The 19,441-nt window shown below is 34.1% G+C and overlaps 1 protein-coding gene across 1 annotated transcript; it reads left to right on the top strand.

The window, feature by feature from the left end:
• Positions 1-2,191: 2,191 nt before the first annotated feature.
• Positions 2,192-18,337, top strand: LOC148597310 (uncharacterized). The gene is made up of 8 exons (XM_088562934.1): positions 2,192-2,515; positions 4,000-4,033; positions 6,268-6,353; positions 6,812-6,943; positions 8,240-8,360; positions 9,663-9,740; positions 10,824-11,025; positions 12,943-18,337. The coding sequence occupies exons 1-8, from the start codon at positions 2,304-2,306 to the stop codon at positions 18,192-18,194; spliced, it is 6,117 nt and encodes a 2,038-aa protein (XP_088419060.1). The 5' UTR covers positions 2,192-2,303; the 3' UTR covers positions 18,195-18,337.
• The last annotated feature ends 1,104 nt before the right edge of the window (positions 18,338-19,441 follow it).

The raw sequence follows: 19,441 nt of genomic DNA, 5'->3' as shown, positions 1-19,441 counted from the left end.
AACCAAAATAATACATACAAAGTAACAAAAGTAAATGAGCAACTCTGACTCCACTAAAAACTGGAAGCATGGACCAGGTGCATTGGAAGGGTAAGCGTCCTCTGCTTTTGACTCGCCGAGTTGCTCATAAAAAGTCAAGTCAAGTGTAGACCAACTATGACACGTCGAACCACGTAGAACAAATCAGTTTTCATGTATGGTGCAGATGCATGGATACACCGTTACGATCCACGAGTTCATGAAGACGACTATAAAACTTCTGTAGTGATGACTTAATTTTGTAGGAAAATACACAGGATATGATCGTGTGTTCATATCATATGTAATAATTCTCTCGTTTAAATACAGGTATAAAGACAGCATGCCACAAACTACAGAAGGTGTATACAGCAAAAAATGAACAGAAACAGTTGCATTGATTTTTTAGGGGTTTCCGGAGTCTTAAATAGTAACTTTATTATTTCTAATGATTGTTTTGCGTGTATATTTCTTTCACAGAAAGGATGTAGGAATCTAATCAGAGGGGTTTGCTCCCATTATCAAATATACAGCCCCACTAGTATATAACCAAAGAGTTAAATATATTTAATTCCTTGATATAGCCCCGTGGTTATATACTAGTGGGGCTGCATATTTGATAGCAAACCCCCATGTTCAGATAGAAGAGTTTTGGCTATTCACATATATCTCAAGGATTTCGAATTTCGCATAGCTGTGTGCATTTTACAAAAGAGCATTTTGCATTAAAGGCTATTTATTTTAGGTTACATGAGTCTTACATGTGTATGATTTTTCAGAAGAGCCTAACTTAATGCAAAGGTGGTCTTTCCCTTAAATGCAAAATTATACCCACATAGAAAATAACAACGAAAGGAAACTATGTACCACCATTTAACAATCAATTTTCCGTATAATCGTATGAAACATTTTCAACTTAGATATTGATAGAATTAGATCGTTTAAAAGAACATAGTTGTATAAGTAAGGTTATAATGAAAAAATGTATGCTTCACGACACACAATGTTTTAGCTTAATGATTGAAAAGTTTACAATTGCAAAAATAAAACTAAAAAGCTTTTTATTTTGTCCCCGTAGACTGCATTTTGTAATATTTTTGTATAGGGGTTATACGATAGTATTCCGAGATTGCTCATACGGTCAATGGTTGAATCACGAGAATCATGGAGTAAACTATTGTATAATTTTATAAAAATAGACGGTGTGTAAATTTAGCACAGAGTGAAAAACATGTCAATAGTGTTGTCTGATGTACATAAAATAATAATAAAAAAAAACTGTATTTCCTTGAATTTACAGAATTTCGACTTTCTAGAAAAGTCTCATGTTTTTGGTATGGGACAAGCTCTGACGTCTTCGGCCCCATGCAGCTTGTCTGGTATATCAGCCGTTGGACATCTCGACATATGTCACACCTCCACCTTACAACTACTGATACAAGTACATGTACATTATAAACAGATAACTGTCCTATGTTTAAGTTTAAGATTGATACAAGTGTAAGTGAATGAATAAGTGCAAAACCAACGGTACTATAAAGCAACTCATAAGTGACAATTGTCTAGAACATAATGTGAAATGGAAAGTAAACCTGATTTCAAATCAAGCCTTTCCTTGCGGGATTCCAGGCTGTACATATTTTTTAATAGACATTTTGAGTTTTGAAAAGAGTCTAGGTCGGGCACTTGATTTCCACTGGCATATTTTAATTCACAACATTCATGCAAATTATCTTTTGAATTACGCAGTGGAAGATTCAAATAGGGCGGAGGGGCGCTCGTGTCCACGTTTTATTGAAACAAATGTATATTTTAGCACGAAATCTTGATCGATTTTCCACAAATTTACCCGGCCTAAATCGTTTGGCTCGATGCGCTCGGCATTAAGGGCATCTAATCTGAAATATTCGCTCAGCCCTTGTAAAAAAATAAATGTGAATAAAAAATCCTTACCGGTTATGTGATAAAAGAAAACGGGATCGAGAGCGGAACTGAGCATGAATTTAGATAAATGTCGTAATTTTAGTATTTGAAATTTTTTGGAATATATTAATTGTTGAAAATCAATGCCATCTATTGACAATACGAAAAAAGAAAAGAAAACGTAAGTAAAGCACATCTCAATTTTTTTAAGAGGGACCATAAATGTTTACGACATTAGAGCGTTTCGCTCAAAGAGCATGCGCAGTAAAAATACCAACAATGGAGATCAAACTAAATCGCTTGATTGTAAAAACTTTTAAATTTTATTCCGTTGAAGACGTTACATAGCTGTGATTTGCAGCATGAATAGTGTATTGGCATGTCAAGATGCATTTAGAGTAGATATTGTTCAAATCGATCCTGTTTTTTGGCCACAAAATGCGAAACAAGCAACACAAATTTCTGACAATGCTAATGTTTACAAAATGTCACCGTCGAATAATAGTGATGTAGGAGAGAAGGAGACAAAATCTAGGTTCTCCCACATAGAGGAAGGCCTCGAATCATCTCTCAGGTAAATTTGTGACTAGATTAATAGCTTGTCATTGCCCAAAACGGGTTGCCAATACATGACAATGATGTATGTACCTTCACTTCAGTGTGACCCAGTTTCATGACAAATAATGAATTACTCATTCCAGTGACTGTATTTTCTTAATTTTGTAGTTCAGTGCTTTTTCAAATGCCTATTTTAACAGTTAACTGTTGTATGTCCAACTTATTTGATTGTATTAGAGGTTAATTTCAGTTAATGGATCCTAATTTACCAGATCACAGATTGCAAAATATTTTTTTAAGAGGAACCATAGATATTTACAACATTATAGTGTTTCCCACAAAGAGCATGTGCAGTATGCATTATTTTTTTAAAACCTTAATTGCTATAAAGGACCCCATTGGAAATAAGCTGTAAAGTTTTTATGGGCCATCCTAGGTTAAATATCAACAACTGTTACATACTTTTATGGCTTAAACTTTGAATTTTTACATTTGGCCTAGATACATTATTGGCTAGGTAATATTTTAAGTATCAATACGAATGTGAACTTAGTAATGTATAAATGTATTTATATTATGATCTAAGTGTATTTATATTGTGATGTGAATGTATTTGTGATGTATGAATGTAATAGTAAAAATGTATGTTGATATTCAATCTAAATAAAGCTATCTATCTGTCTATTTTCAAAATGAAATAAAACAAAAAAATGATATCTTAATATGAGTAAGGCATTTACCTTAAGTGCAAGTGAAGCATTGAATAGGTTCCCTTTTGAATAAAATGGATTAGGAATTAATTTCATTTACCGTTTGTACAACATTTGATTTAGGATAACCCAGAAAAAAAGGACATTCCAAATATTTGTAATTTTATTGGTAAAGCAGTTCTCGGTACAGCAAAGAGTCTTGTTTTACTAAAATCAGAAGTAGATTTTTTTGATAATGTCCCAAGAGTTCCAATCAAATAACATGTGGGTCTTCAAAATGTTTAATTTAGCAGGTGTTTTACTACATTGCAAAAGCTTTAATAGATAGAGATGTAGCCTTTTGCTTTGATTAAAGTTTCTCATGTGGTCATTATGATAAAAATTTAGATGAATTTCTATACATTTAAGAATGAGCTTCATCACCTATTACCATTTAGGCAATTTGAAAAATAAAAATATTGATTATATTCATGGACATGTACATGTACATATGTACATGTGTATTTTGGCCTTATTTTGACTGGTTATGATATTCCCAATCTGCATTATGGAGTTAACAACTTTTTATACTCAGTTTTTATTAGTGATTATAGTTCAGGGTGAGACAAACTTACAAAGAAAGCAGATACGTTTACATGTAGCTCTACTACTCTACAACAACAGGCACTTGCAAATTAGCACAGAATGATGAAAACAAAATTTGCCCTGTCTGGTCTCGCATGGACGGTGTATTTTTTTGGGGACATTACATAATATATAACTTATTTGTATCTGTTTTTTCTAATTGTAGCAAAGAAGCTCAGAATACAATCAACAGAATAGTAGTAAGTGTACACAACATGTATTTAGTACCAATCCATATAAAATTCAGACACTACGTGCAATGTATAGTGGAGGTGATTCATGTCTGTAGAAAAAACCCCAAAGGAACAGAAGGATGCTTTAGGGTCTACATTTGCTACTTAACATTAGTCCTTTCTGTATACAGATCTTTTAGAGAAACCCATGCGTTCATCTCTCACTGAAATCAACCAATTTAAACTGAATCCAAAACAATTTAACTTTCTCAAAGTGACTATAGAATTTTTATCTTGGAAGTGCACAACTGAATAAGGCTAAAAGAAATGCTAGGTTCTCAGGCCCCGCTGCATCCCTAAAAACAATCCTGCATCTGGGGTTTTTATTACGGTAAAATCCATAAATTTGATATCTGTACCGGAAATTTCCATATTCAGTCCAGAATTGACCCTTATTTAGTTAACGGAGTCATCTGCGCGCTTAACAGAAAGGTAAAAAGTATGATGCGAATGAGGCTGTTATTTATCATTGAACATTTAAAAAAGTTTGTCTCGTGGCTGAGAGATGGCTTTTATTACTTGCCACATCTCATATTGCAGTAAAGTTTCAATGCCATGAAGTATTTTATTTAACTTCTCAACCCACTGCACGTTTACAGAATTGTTCAATTCATTGAAATTTCTCAAAAAAAAAAGAAAACTTGCTACTGATCAAAAAAAAATAAAAAAGCCTCCCTCCTGCATCAATTGAAAAAAAAAGTGACATGAGAACTTAGGCATTTTTTTTTGTATGGCCTAAGACTGATTATACGTTCTGTAACTGTTTCTGAATACGAAAAAGAAGTGAATTTGGTACATTAAATTGCAGGTTTTTGAATGAATCACCCCATCTGATTATTAGAGAGATTTCCAAAATTTATATTACATTCCATGAAATTATAGTACAAAATGTATATACATGTACATGTTCAGGTATACGTATATTGCCATCTGTGTTTTATAACAAAAAAAATAGCTTTGATGTGAAGATGACTTCTTTGTTGAAATATTGATATTATTACATCATATATGTCAATTTATTATCTAATAGATATAAAAAGTGAATCAATAAATATTTTGACTAGTTTGGTTAGATATTGTAAATATATAAAGTTACACTTAGTTGATGTTTTGTGATATTTATATTTTAAAAGTAATAAAACCTTTTTCTCTGTGAATATTTATCTGCTTGACATTCAACATCTGCCATGGCAGAAATTTATGCCTTCATCCGAGTTGCTCATTTGCTTTTGTTACTTTGTATGTATGATTTTAGTTACTTTATGTTCTTTGTTGTGTATGTCTGTTTTCCATGTCTGGTCTTTGTCCCTGGATTGCGTTCTTTTGATTACCCCTATAACCTTGGTTTCCTTGATTACTCTTCCAACAATGAGGTCACCATTTGTTGCTGGAAAATGGCATGAGAAATATCACAATGTGGCTTCCAACCAATGCGGTGTTATAAACAATGTGAAACAAACAACCAATCAGATTTTGTAGACAATAACACAACAGCCAATCAAATTTTCTAGAATTTTTATATGATTATCAGGCCAAAAAAGTTGGTGTGTTTTTGATTACCCGACTTACCCTATCTGGTCCCATAGTTTTTTTTTACGCTTTTTGGGGTAAAATAAAAAATCCAGCAAAAAATTATGATATGTCTGTGTTCCTGTCCAAAACAACAATGGCAGCACACTTGTTGGCCACAAGAAGTCTGCTGGCTGTGCATTTGGAAACAACTTGGAACAGTATTCTTTGCCTGCTTACCATCAAACATTGCTGGTTTTCACAATATGCCACAGAGAATTACCTAAATGCCACACACTTGTTGTAGAGTGCAACACGTGCACTGACCCCAAAACCAGAAAATGCTTTTGAGGTACAGTCCCATTTACTAGTTAAAGATTTAGTATGGATTGTATGCAAGTCAAACTGGTCAGTTTTGTGTCAACATACTATGTCCATGTTCATTCAACCCTGTCAAAAAAGAACAAAAAAAATACCTACCTATCCCATTTTGAAACAATGTACTTGTAAATGGGAAACACATATATTTTTATTTTGGCCTTATAGATATTATTTTTGCTTTTTGCTACATGAATTTTTAAACCATTGAAAATTAGGTCTGAATGAATGCTGAAGTAGGCACATTGTACCGAACCATTTTACAAAAATCAATGTCAATTTTACTGTTTTTTTTTTTTGGTTTTTTTTTTCAGAGTGAAGTAAAAAGTTTATCAGATGTAGAGAAGCTGTTTCTGTATCTGAAGTTACCTACAGGGGACTCCTGCAAAGATTTAAGAAAGTAAGAACAAAAGCTAGGTAACATGTAAAAAAAATTTCAGAGGTCCTAGGTCAGAGACTGTTAGTCCCTGACCTCGGACCGACATTAGTTTGCACCTTTGGCAAGTTTGAATAAAATAAGGTTGGAAGAATCAATGAAGATTATAACCAGTAGATATTATCCATCACAGTCAGAATTACCAGATGTTTGAGTTAATAGTAAACATACAATGAACCAAGGCCTATTTTAGATGTAAATGAAAAAAAAAAAATGAGCGATAACTTCTCCTTGTTTGTGCTAACTTCTTCCATTTATCTTTGACAGAAGTTTTTGTAATAGATAACATAGACGAAAAGCCAATTTGTTATTTTTCAAAAAGAATTCACTAAAACTTTTCCTTGTCTTTGATATCTAGATTACATGTATCTAGTTATCAGCACATATACATGTACATGTACATTTTTTTTCTATTTTCTCAGAACTCCTACATCAGTGGGAATACAGAAACCAAACAGAACACAGCAGGCTCAGACATATACATGGATAAAATCACACCTGGAGGAAGATGAACAAATATGTCTACCCAAACAGGATGTCTATGAGGATTATAAGTACGGCTAAACTAATTTTATTTTCCACGCATGTACAAGTCACTAGTTGTGACATCGTTATTACAATACATGTACACTGTTTTGTAAATGACATATTTCAAAATCATTTTTTAAGCAATGTTTCTGATTTTAACATTTTGTATAATTTATTATTATTATTATTAGAATTGCAGAGTGTGAAATAATCTATGTTAATAATGTCACAGACCAAAACATTATACAAAAAAACCAGATTTGCATAAAGGGAATGTCCAATAAGAATGCTTGTTACAAATCAACTTCATGTATATCTATATACTTCAATTTTATTCATATTTTAAAGGTTTATTTAAGTTTTAAAAGACACATTTATTTTTCCAAACAGACCAAAAAATACCCTAATAACCATGAAACACTGTAAATGCTTAAGGAAGTAGACCTAGGGTAAGGGACATAACTATTTAAATCAGTGATATGTTTGTATCATATTCAATTTTACCTCAGCCTACCAAGCCTTCATTTGAAACTGAATGAAATCAGTCCAAGTTACTTTGATGTTTACATGAGATTGATGTAAAATGTTGAATACTAATGTTTCAATGATTTATAAGAGTTATGTTCCTTACCGTAGATCTACCTCCTTAAATCATGATATTTTGTATGACCGGATGTGAAGTTGATTGGGATCCCTTATTCAGAATGCAATGTGACTTTTCTACTGTTAAAGCGGCTTTCTACAAGATTTAGACCACCGTTACTAGTAACTCCAAAACAACAAAATACATATTGCATAAGGACAAAAAGAGTAATCAAGGGAACCAAGGTTCTAGTGGAAATCAAAAGAATGTAATCCAGGGACAAAGACCAAACATGGAAAACAGACATACACTGCAAAGAACATAAAGTAACTAAAATCATACCTACAGAGTAACAAATCTGGGATAAAAATTGTCAGTCGCCAAGTAGTCCATGGCCTGTAGATTTTAAGCTGGTTTACCAAACTTTTGGGTAAAATTTAGTTGAACATAAAGAAAATATATACTTGCTTGTATTTCCTAATATTTACCCCTAAAGTTGGATCAGTTAAGCAGACTCATATGGTTGACACACTTACCTATAACCTTACTTTCAGTGTGCAGTCCTAGGTAATAGAAGCAACTCCTCAAAACACTGAATGTACTAATGTACAATATTAGGTTGTCATCCCACTTGAGCACACTATTGTCAGATCACAAGAGCCATTTTATTTCACAGAAAATTGAACAAAGGCCATGGATCTTTATTTTTACTTATAGATAGATATTTATATTTTTTCAGATGGTATTGTGAAACCCATGATATCAAGGCTTTAAGTACAGCGGACTTTGGGAAGTTAATGAAATCCGTCTTTCCAAACGTTAAACCACGAAGACTTGGGCAACGAGGACAATCTAGATATCCTTGACTACCATCAACTTTAACCGTTCTTTTTGTACTTACTACCTAATATTTTATTTCAGTAAACTGTCGTGGTACTTAAATTGGAAATAAATATATAGTAAAAAAAACGTTTTTTTTGTACTTACTACCTAATATTTTATTTCAGTAAACTGTCGTGATACTTAAATTGGAAATAAATATATAGTAAAAAAAGTTTTTTTTTTGTACTTACTACCTAATATTTTATTTCAGTAAACTGTCGTGATACTTAAATTGGAAATAAATATATAGTAAAAAAACGTTTTTTTTTGTACTTACTACCTAATATTTTATTTCAGTAAACTGTCGCGATACTCAAACATATTATACTGTGATTTACGCTTACAATTTTAAGTAGAATTGACAATGAACAGAGTAACACCAGATTTGAATGTCAGTGATGCTTTTTTTTCCGTTTTTTCACGGAATTCCCTGTTTCATTCAGATTTTACTGTCAGATTCTTTTTTTACTATATATTTATTTCCAATTTTGCCAATTTCTGCTTTGTTTGTAGACCTGGTTAAATCATCCCTGGATTGTCTCAATGAAGCATCACATTTTGTCCTATCAGCCTTATACGGATATTTTCTGTCTTGACGTAAAAATCTCTTATTCTGTGCATGTATTACCGGTCATTTAACCTAAGTTCAAAGTCAGCTCAAATTATTTATGCTCGAAGCTGTCTAAATCTTTTTGAGTGTATTGCAGATATTGAAAAAGTCTTCTGCTCAATTTCTTGATTTTTAATATGGTTGAAATTAATTGAAATTAGAATAAACAATTTTAAGTAATTGTACTTCAAAGTAGATAACTAAAATTTTTAACAGCATGACTGACAAATTAACAATTTTTGATACTGTGAAATTATTATTGTTCGTCAGGTACCATTTTTTTGTTGGTCTTGTAAACCACGAAATTTGGGTTCTCAACATAAAGGAAGTTCCCCATTTGTATGATAGAGTTGTCAAATTCACAAATTCAAGAATCTATGAACTGATCAATTTCCCCTAAACCACAAAAATTGGTACCCACAAATAAAAGTACTTTCACAGTATTCCTGTGAAATACAACTGATAAAAATTGATTAAGAAAAAAAGGCTTAAAATTGTATTTTGTAGGTTTTTTTTTTAAATGACAATATAGAATATATTTTTACACAATAAATCCTTCTTTCATTTGATGTCATTTGTACAGAATGAATTTTTGTTTTGATGTTCACTTGACCTATTTATGACCTATCAAAAATATCGATATTTTTATCCTTGACTCTGTTGCACATATTGTTATGGAGGGCTCAGAAAGAAGCTTGATGTACAGCCTCCTACATTACCAGAACTGGAGATCGCACCCACGACTACTGTAAGTATTGTTTAAGTACAAAAAAAGAAATCAGTTTAAAAATTTGGGTTAATGGATACCTAATTGGTAGTTGGTATGACCCCTTGAATTTAATTTCACAATACTTATTGCTGTTTTCTGAGAGTGGTTTCCTCAGTTTACATGTTTGTGTGTTATATTTTCAGTAATATGTTGATTTTTTGTACTAATCAGTATGGCTATTTAGATAGGCCTATTTATCACACCTATAATATCTTAACTTTAATTGCATTAAAGTAGAAAGAATGTTCTCCCCAGCTTCTGATGACCTGTAGAACTTTTATTCTTCGTTGCTTGGCATTTGGTGGATTACTATCTCATTGGCAGTCATAACACACCTCCTATTATTATATTCTGTCCTAATTGTCTTATTTTCAGTTAGGTTGTGATATAGGAGTTTTAACTAAGACATTTTTGTTCGTACATGTACTCTTACAAACCGTTACAGAGTTATATTGGAATATTTATCCATCAGTGGTCCTTGTAAACTTTACTTACATGTACATCAACTTGTCAATGAATTTGTGATGTGATTTGGAATGAAAGTTGGACATCATATGAAGATATATATGAAGTTAAATGCTTATAAGGGAGATAATCCAAAGTATATAAAGGATGAAGTCCTCATTACTGTACAGATTTAAACTTTAACCTTAGAAGCACTGAAAGTCCAGTTTGAGTCCAACTGGAAGTTAACCTGTTATATTGAGTGAGGATCCTTTTTAGTTTCATATCTTTAACAAAAACAAAATCTTTGTCAGTTAATGACTACCATTTTAAAATTTTGTTAAAATACGAAAAAGAATTTATCATAGTTGATGGAAAACTGTAAAAGGCATGATTATTCAACCTCATCCTCTTATAGATTAAACCTGCTTCATATTAATTGACCTAATGGCAGTCCAATAGACAATATAAGGAATCTTTTGTAAGTTGTACATGTAAAATTAGTTTTAATTAATGATTTCATAAACAAATCATTGTGACTTCAATACCTACAACAAATTTTAGACTGACAACTTCTTGTTTCAGTAATCTATTATACATATTGTTTTAACTTCACAGCCAGGAAATGAAGATGATGAAATCCACACAGCCTCCTGCCAATTAGTCTGTGAATGGGCACACAAGTTACTTAATGCTAACTTCCAGGGAATCAAAGACTTGGCAGAGTACCTCATCAGTAATCTATGTGTTAACAGTAAATCTGTGGCAGCGTTCACTGTCATCGCTGCCATGGAAGATGCCGGCATTCAGAACATTAAAGGTTGGTTTTTCGTGTACAAGTCATGTATGACTTTAAAAAGATTTTATTATTGTAGACCTGTCAGCCAATACTATTTAAGTGTAATGTTCATGACGTTTGGCTCATACTACTGTTTTATGCATTTAAATGTTCATATTACAGTTTAAAAAAAAAAGACCTTTTTTTTTCATTTCTTATCCAAATTTGTTTGATGTTTTAGTTTTTCCAAATATTCAATTTCAATTTGATGCTTCTTGAAAATGCATTTAAATGTTTTAAAGCCAACAGTAGTCTCCTTTGACAAATGCAACTCTCCCCTTCTTCTTTATGCATTTAGAAATAATCAGATGGCTAATATCACTCACTCTGCAGCATGACAATTGCAACCCTCCCCTTCGCTAGGTGTTTTCAGCTCTTCCACTGCTTTTTACTTATATCTCTCAGTTGACAGGTCTTTTATAGTAAAACTGTCTGTCTGTTATTTTCTGTTTACACATTGTAGAATATGATTACATTGTGTAGGTAATGATACCAATAGGTGATAATATGGACTGCACTTATTTTGGAACATAAAATCATTTTCTAAAGCCCGATTGAGAAACATAACTACAAAAAAAAGTGTCACTGTAACTAATCATTGAAATATATGACATTGAAATGAATAAAATACAAGGAAAAGGAAAGGAAAGCTGAACAGTTTTCATGGCACAGATGGATACACCTGAACGATCCACAAGTTCATGATGACGACCATAGAACTTCTGTAGTGATGAGTTCACTACAGAAAAATATAAAACGTACAAACTGAAGAGAAGAAAACTAGACTGCATACAAAACTGATACTGTTGTAACTAACATTCAATCAATAAGTCATTGTAACTGTTGAATGAATCCCTCTGTCAATGGAATTATTTAATGAACCATAATGTAATTGTAACCTATTACTAGCACATCGTTATTTTAAGGAGGTAGACCTAGTGTAAGGGACATATTCAATTTCACCAAAGTCTTTCAAGCTTTCATTGAAGCAGAATAAAATGAATCCAAGTTAATTAGATGCTTATAAACAAAAATGTAAGATTGATGTAAAATTCTGAATACAAACGTTCCAATGATTTTTAAGAGTTGTGTCCCTTACCCTAGATCTACCTCCTTAATCAGTCATCATGTACATGGTATAAGCCTATGTAAGAATCAGGCAAAATGGGAAATATCTGAAACATGCATGTAAGAATGTAGTGATATGCCAATATAGTTTCAATTGAGGAAGTGTTCTCTGTATTAAATTATTTTTTCTTGATATCTGCATCACTGTATATGAAAATTATTCATTAGAATGATGAAAGATTAAGGATTGTGACACAGTTATCTGCCCATGAAATGTTCAATGGCATTGCATTTCAATGATGTTACAGTGTATTCATTAAGTTTTTGAATAGAAGGAACATCTCAGGAAGAAAAGAATTCACGGGCTGGGGAAATCAGAATAACTGGAAATATTACACCAATATCCAGTGATTTTTGCCATCATCCAGCTCTAAATAAAAACACTTATGTTGTAACTCATTTGACCAAAAATAAAAAAAATATTCTTATTCCTTGATCATGATTGTCAAGCTCAACGTGACAGCAGAAGTTCGTTTCCTCTCTTACTTACCGCAGCAGACAGGCCTTTCGAAACTCAGGCGTTATTCAAACCATATGTCATTTGACAATTGTAAAATCATTCACCTTTTCCCGACTTTGCAAGATTCTTGCAATTTAAGAGAAGGCTGGCTGCCGCATCTAGAGTAAATTTTGAACTTCAGACACTTTTAAGTGCTTGCCTGATTGCACAAGAAATACACTGTCAAAATGGTGGGGTTTCACCAAAGGCTTGATTCTTACCTAGACTGATATGTGAAACACTGTGTCATTGTAACTTTTTATCTGTTTTAGAGCCATCCTTGTTTTCCAATATCACTGGTGGAGACAGACGCAGAGAAACACAAATGCTTCTTCAGAGGAAAATACAGGAGGGTAAACTTCTTCGTGAGCAGAAGAAAAAACTTCAGCAGCAAAGAGAGGAAAATGAACTCAAGTTAAAAGAATGTCAGGATAGGCAGACTCCTTTTATCACTTCCCCGTCAGTACATGTGATGAAATCTCCCGCTAAAAGGCTGTTCGAAGATAGCAACATTGGGAGGTCAAAAAGTGTGCAAGGGAAAGTTCTGCAAAGTCAAGCATTTATTGTTGAGCAAAAAAACAGTGAGAAAAATGAACGTTCAAAGTCAATCTCTGATGCTGATGTTGAAATGATTAGTGTTGAAAAGGAACCATCTTTGCAATCAATTAAAAAGGTGCAAAGTAATATATCTGAGCCAAAAATTGATAAACAGACAAAAGATATACAAAATGTGTTCATAGAAAACCCCCAAACTTCTGTTATAACACAAGGCATTCCTAATCAAGCCAGAAGTGTTCAAGTTACAAATTGTGTTGCTAGAAAAACTGAACAAAACAAAGACTTTGGTACTATTCCTTCAATAGATTCATGTGAAATTGGGTCTTTGAATAGAATTATACAAGACGAAAGGAGGACTTCTGATGAAGTTGATGGAAACCGTCCAATTAAAAAAAGTGTTGTGTCTATAGAAATAAATCCTGACAATCTGTCTAGTCCGTCACATCATGTCATTAGGAAACCGTCCGTTATCTCTGCCAATGACTGGCACAATTCTCCGTCAAATAAAAACATTCAGTCTGTCAATGACAATTCAAGAAATGACAATGGTCAGACTAATAGAGAAAGTAATGATAGTGATGCTACGACTCTGATCAAAACTTCCAGCCATTCATCTAGGAGTGCTTTTGTCCCATTCTCTCAGATACACAATAGGAAAGAGGGCAATGCCGATATGTGTAAGAGTCCGCCAATAAGTTTGACACAAAGTGATGGTCAGATTTATGTTACTGTTCCTAATAACTTTGATATCACTAAACTTCCGTCCCACTTACTTGAACAAATAGAACAAGTTGTTGGTCCCAGCCAATTGGTCAAAGTCGAAGATACCAAAGTGAGTGTTTCTGAAATAACCCCCAACTGTGCTGAACCAGTTTCTAAAATAGCATTTCAACCAGTGGTACAGAGTGGGATAATAGCTCCCAGTAGCATGGCAACTTCAGTGGCAAATATTTCCACTAGTGATCAAGTATCTGTTTCCCCAGCTTCACATAAAGCGTTGAATTCTTACGTTGTGAACAATAGCAGCTTAATATCCCAACAAATTGTAGCTGTGGATGGAAAAATTATTCTGCCTGCAAATATCAATATTGGTGGAAGCACGGGCATTATAGTTGGGCAAACTAATTTGCCCGAAATTGGAAAGAATGTTGCCTCTCTGCCAGCACAAGTAATGGCACCTCTTCCATTGCAGGTTCCAACTCAGTCCGTTTCAATTCCAACCAATCAGCCAACTTCATGCCAAGATTCCAAAATGGCACAAAATTTGCCTGGAGTTGTTGTCCAAACTGAAAGCTCACATATTCAAAATATTGTAATTCAGTCAACATCCCAGGCTAATCCAAATATATGTTCAAAAGGTGAAAGTTCAGCTGTTGTCAACAGGTCAAGGCCGTCTCTAGGAAGTGTGGTATCCAGTCTACTATCACCTTGTACCTCTGTACCTATTACAGTAGCCATGCCTTCTGTGACTACTGCCTCATTTTCCCGAGCCGTAGCTTCACACAAGCAGCCCGTCACTCCAACAACACCAATCAGCATCACCATGACAAATATTCCAATTATAGTTTCATCTTCATCTTCTACAAAAGTAGTTTCTTCACCATGCAGATCATCAGCACCATCTTTCACAGGTGTATGCTCAACATCAACAACAAGTTCAATTTCTTCTGCAAGTAGCCTTGTAGAAGTGACTGAAACGAATAGTTCAAATTCAAACAATCCATCCACACCTAAGAAATCCTCAAAGAGTCGATTTGTATCTATTCGTCCTAAAGCTTCACCTGTGAAGACATCCTCTACTATTTCATCAATTTTAAAGGATACAAAAGTCATGCCATCAGAGCCATTTGTTTATGACAAATCTAAATCTGTTTCTGAATTGTTAAAAGAAAAACGAGCAAGGGAAGCTGAACTTAAAAACAAACAAAAGAATTTAGATGCTCAAAATGTCACTGGGACCACTGGCCAAAACATATCATCAATACTGAAGCCTTCTGGTACTGCCAATCCACAGGTGTGTTCAACTGCAGATGGTAAGTCTGTTTTACCATCTGCTGGATCATTCATTATTCCAGCAGAGAGAGGTGATGGGCCTGCTAGCGTGAAAAATCTGTTTGCCATAGGCATGCCAAAACAGCCTACACCTAACACGTTAATTGCCAGTGCTGAAATGATAGAAAAGTTTCAGAGTGGACAGGTTATACCTCCTGGCCTCATTCCTGTTGGCAAGTCTGGGGACATAGTTTATGTAATTAACCCAGTTCCACAGATGGTAGAAAAGGCGCTTGAGAAATCTCCTGCAACCAGACCAAATACACTCTGCTTAGATAAAGATGGTGAGAAGAAAAACGAAGAATCCTGGGAGAAAAAGAAGAGTGTCGAAAGTCCCAACTTGAATGATGAGGACACAATGGATATTGATGATCTGATTAGAATGCAAGGTGGAAAAATGGATGAAGTTAGTTGTGAAACACCATCAAAGTTTGCTAAAATTGAAGATGGGGACCAGATAGTACATTCTAGACCAGGATCCAGATGTTCTTCTGAGATTGAGCCACCTGGTGGTAGGAAAAGAAAGTTCCTTAACTCTGATGGAGCTCCATTTAGATGTTTTGGAAGAAAACGTCTTAATTCTGCTGATGAAAATGATATCATAGAATTGGATCTGTTTGAAGAAAACAATGACAGCAGGAAAGAAAGCAGATCATGTACAATTGAGATAGATAAAGGATATTCTGGTATAATGTCAAAAACATCAGCATTGAAACAAAGCAGAAGCCAGCATTATCCTGATATAAGCATGCTTGAGATTGATGCCTTGGTAGATCTCGATAAGCAAGAACATCCTACAAATAATCATCCACAGAAAATAGTCCAATCTGCATCAGTTGGGGTGAACTCTTTATCATGGAGGAAATCTCAACAACAATTGTTGAAGGAAAAATCAAAGCTTGATCAAAGTGTCAGAACTTTCCTTCAAAAAATGGACAAACATGAGACAGGGTTTAGTCAGCCTAATTCAGTACCTTCTCCACAGCCTCGGCTTAACTGTGCTACAGGTGATGCTATAGTCTCCACTTACGTTTCTACTCATCTCTGTGAGAGTTTCCAGGCAAATCAGTTAGGTGACACCCATATTCTACTAACACCAGCTCAGTCAGTTAATGAAACAGCTACTAAATCACATCAGAATATGAACAATATTGAAAATCTCCAAGAACAAGATCTCTCTAGGATTCTTCAGAGTAGTTCAGGTTTTAGTATGACCTCTGATGAAAACACACCGATGGAAGAAGACAGTGACTTGCCCAAAGATGTAGCTGATTTCATAACAGATATTGTAACGGGTAGAATTTCTGCAGAGATTGAAAGTAACGGTGCCAATTATTCCAGTTTTGATGGCAATAATCAAGTTATTGACAAATTGGGCTTAAAACAACAAAATATGGACTACTCTGAAGGTTTGAACCGGAGCTCAACATTTACAAATGATCTTTCACCTATGGGAAATACTAACACAATCTCAATTCATAGCCAAAGTTTGCCAAGTGCAATGCTTGCTAGTCAAAATTTAATCATGGAAACAAACAAGTCTGGGTCAGTTCAGAGATTTGAAAAACCTACAAATCTGGATGAGGGAAAGTTTGCTAGTCCACAAAGACCAGTCAGTAGAAGACAGAGAACACCATCAGTGGAACGGACCAGTTCTGCTGTTGATAGACGATCTGTTCAAACGCCAACACTTTTCCCTAGTCCAATACATTCCTCAACAATGAAGAGACGGGAACCTTCTGTCGATAGAGTAACCAATCAGACACCATTCTCAGACCCTGGTTATGGTAGCGTAGGGGCAAGCCCTATACTCAATCCCACACCTGTGTCTCATACTCTAACATGTGACACATCAGTTACATCAGGATATAACTCGAGTTTTATGTCAACAAGAGCAGACTCGGCTCAGAGCATTGCTAGTGATGCCAATATGTTCAGTCCGGTATCATTGACTATATCTCCACGTTTCCAAACATCTACTCCTTACCCGTTACAATCGCCTTGCCCGACCCCAAGTCGGAATATTATGCAGAGTCCAATTGATGCTGTTGGACCAGGTCAGTCTTTTGTTCCAATTCAAGGCTCACAACTTCAGATCAGTAGTAATGTAACCCTGATCAAACCAGTTGTTACTGTAGCCAGCTCTCAGCCAAACTCAGCAGTACTCTCCATGCAAGCCAGGGAGCAGGGCAAATTAAGGAAAGATCTTATAGGTATAGGTAGCATTCTACCCAGAAATGAACATTCGTCACAGAGGCCTCCCCCATCTTACAGTGATGCTCTATTGTCACAACTTCAGGGTACAGTTGATAAAAGGGTGTTGCCTAACAACAAGGGAGCATTTAATGCACCACATCAGAAAGAGGCTGTGGTAACGGAGGATCATAATAGTAGTTCGGACCAGGTGCTCGCAGCTCCGTTTTCGTACAAGTTAGCAATGATGTCCAACAAGTATGATTTGAAAAAGTCGCGCCCATCAACAGATTTACACAATCTCTCATTGCCAGAACATTTGTTACAGAGTAATGATGTACGACACAATCTACCTCTGACTGATGACGAAAAGGAAAAATCATTTCAAATTGAGTCTATCAAAGCAAGCTTGCAAAATAGCTCAATGCAAGCTCCCAATTACATTTCAAATTTCAATGAACAAGAGGTTATTTCAGACCCAAGTTCACAGGTCATGAAGCCACAAAGAAAGTTCAGTCATGGAAGAATTGATGACCACATGGTTAATGATGTAGTGGATGATGACATTGAATTTATGGCTGCCAAGAAAAATCTCTCTCTCGATTTAGAGCAGAATACAAGTTTTAATGAAGATGACTTGGAAACAACCCTGGAGGATTTAAAATCCCTAGATGGACAATACTTCACACAAGATAACATGTGTGATTTTCAAAGACAGTAGAACTTGTGTTGTACACATACAAGTTCTTGTTCTAATTTACGTGAAGAAGCTGTGCTAAATTAAGTCTACATTTTCTTAATTCAAAATTTAGTCATACATTTTATTGTTTGATTGTGTTTGTCAGGGAGCAACCATTTAAATTTTTATGGGGATAAGATCAAATTTTCTATCCTGACTTATTATTGAGAAAATATAGGTCCTGCCTTTTTTTTAATTTTTGATACAAAAATATTTTTAGAACAGTAATATATCCTGTCTTCTTATTTTTTAAATATATTGAGAAAATATAGGTTTTTTTTGTTTTTGATAAAAAACATATTTTTAGGACAGTAATATATCCTGCCTTTTTATTTTTTGAAAATTTCAATCCTGCATTTTATTTTAAATTTGATCCTTGCACCTCCACCCATAAAAATCAAGTGGTAGTTCCCTTTGATCAGAATTCAAAATTTTTATTAGTGGATCATGTCAAAAGTAAATTAATTTACCAAATTTTTATTCTTCTAAGGTTAAAAGTACAGGCAGATTTTTTTCTTTAATTTAAGGATATTTGTGTGTGTGTGTGTGTGTGTGTGTGTGTGAAAAACATTTCTGTGCTGTTAAGCACTTTTATTTTTCCTTAACAATATTTGTGGTCTGTCAAAATTTTTTGAGTGGATTTTTGAATAGCCTCTAAAACATCAATGAAAATTTTATATTTGTTCAAGAAACCAAAAATTGAAAAAAAAATGCAAACATTGGTACCCTTGAAACAAGAATATTTTGACTGCAACTTCATGTGTAAATTTAAGGCATTTTTGACCATGACATTTTGTGTCTGTTGTGGGGTAGGTTTGATTTTTGTTTTTTATACATGTATTTACCTGTTTAAAATTGGTAATTTGGGATTTTATTTTTCTGGCATTGTATTTATTTTGGGCAGGAAATTATTGTATACATGGATTTGTGAGCTTTGTTTTAAGTTGAGCACTGCCATTCCAAGTTGCATTTAGACATTTATGTACATTACAGCTAATACCAATTTTTGTCATTTCTACTTGTTCATAGAGTTTGTGTGAGTTTCAAAACCTGCTTAATTCCACCATTTTTAATAGAAATGTGTTTTCATAGTTTAAAAACACAAATGAATATATCCTTTAAGGCACCAACCATTTTATTGGTGAGGGAGGTCCTGTGATTTTTGGAGAAATTGGGGTTCAAAATTTTTGAAAAAAATTTTACTCACCCATTAAAAAAGAATTAAAATT

The sequence above is a fragment of the Perna viridis genome, chromosome 15 (assembly GCF_037379345.1).
Source record: "Perna viridis isolate PV_CMFRI_1.1 ecotype Kerala chromosome 15, ASM3737934v1, whole genome shotgun sequence".
NCBI classification, from domain to species: domain Eukaryota; kingdom Metazoa; phylum Mollusca; class Bivalvia; order Mytilida; family Mytilidae; genus Perna; species Perna viridis.
Note: the sequence above shows the minus strand (reverse complement) of the source record. Positions and strands in the feature narration are given on the sequence as shown.

Excerpts from the sequence above, each read along its gene's own strand:
- LOC148597310 (XM_088562934.1), top strand. The coding sequence starts at position 2,304 with ATGAATAGTGTATTGGCATGTCAAGATGCATTTAGAGTAGATATTGTT. Across the intron at positions 6,944-8,239 it reads GATGTCTATGAGGATTATAA|ATGGTATTGTGAAACCCATG; the intron begins GTACGGCTAAAC and ends ATATTTTTTCAG. Across the intron at positions 9,741-10,823 it reads AGATCGCACCCACGACTACT|CCAGGAAATGAAGATGATGA; the intron begins GTAAGTATTGTT and ends TTAACTTCACAG.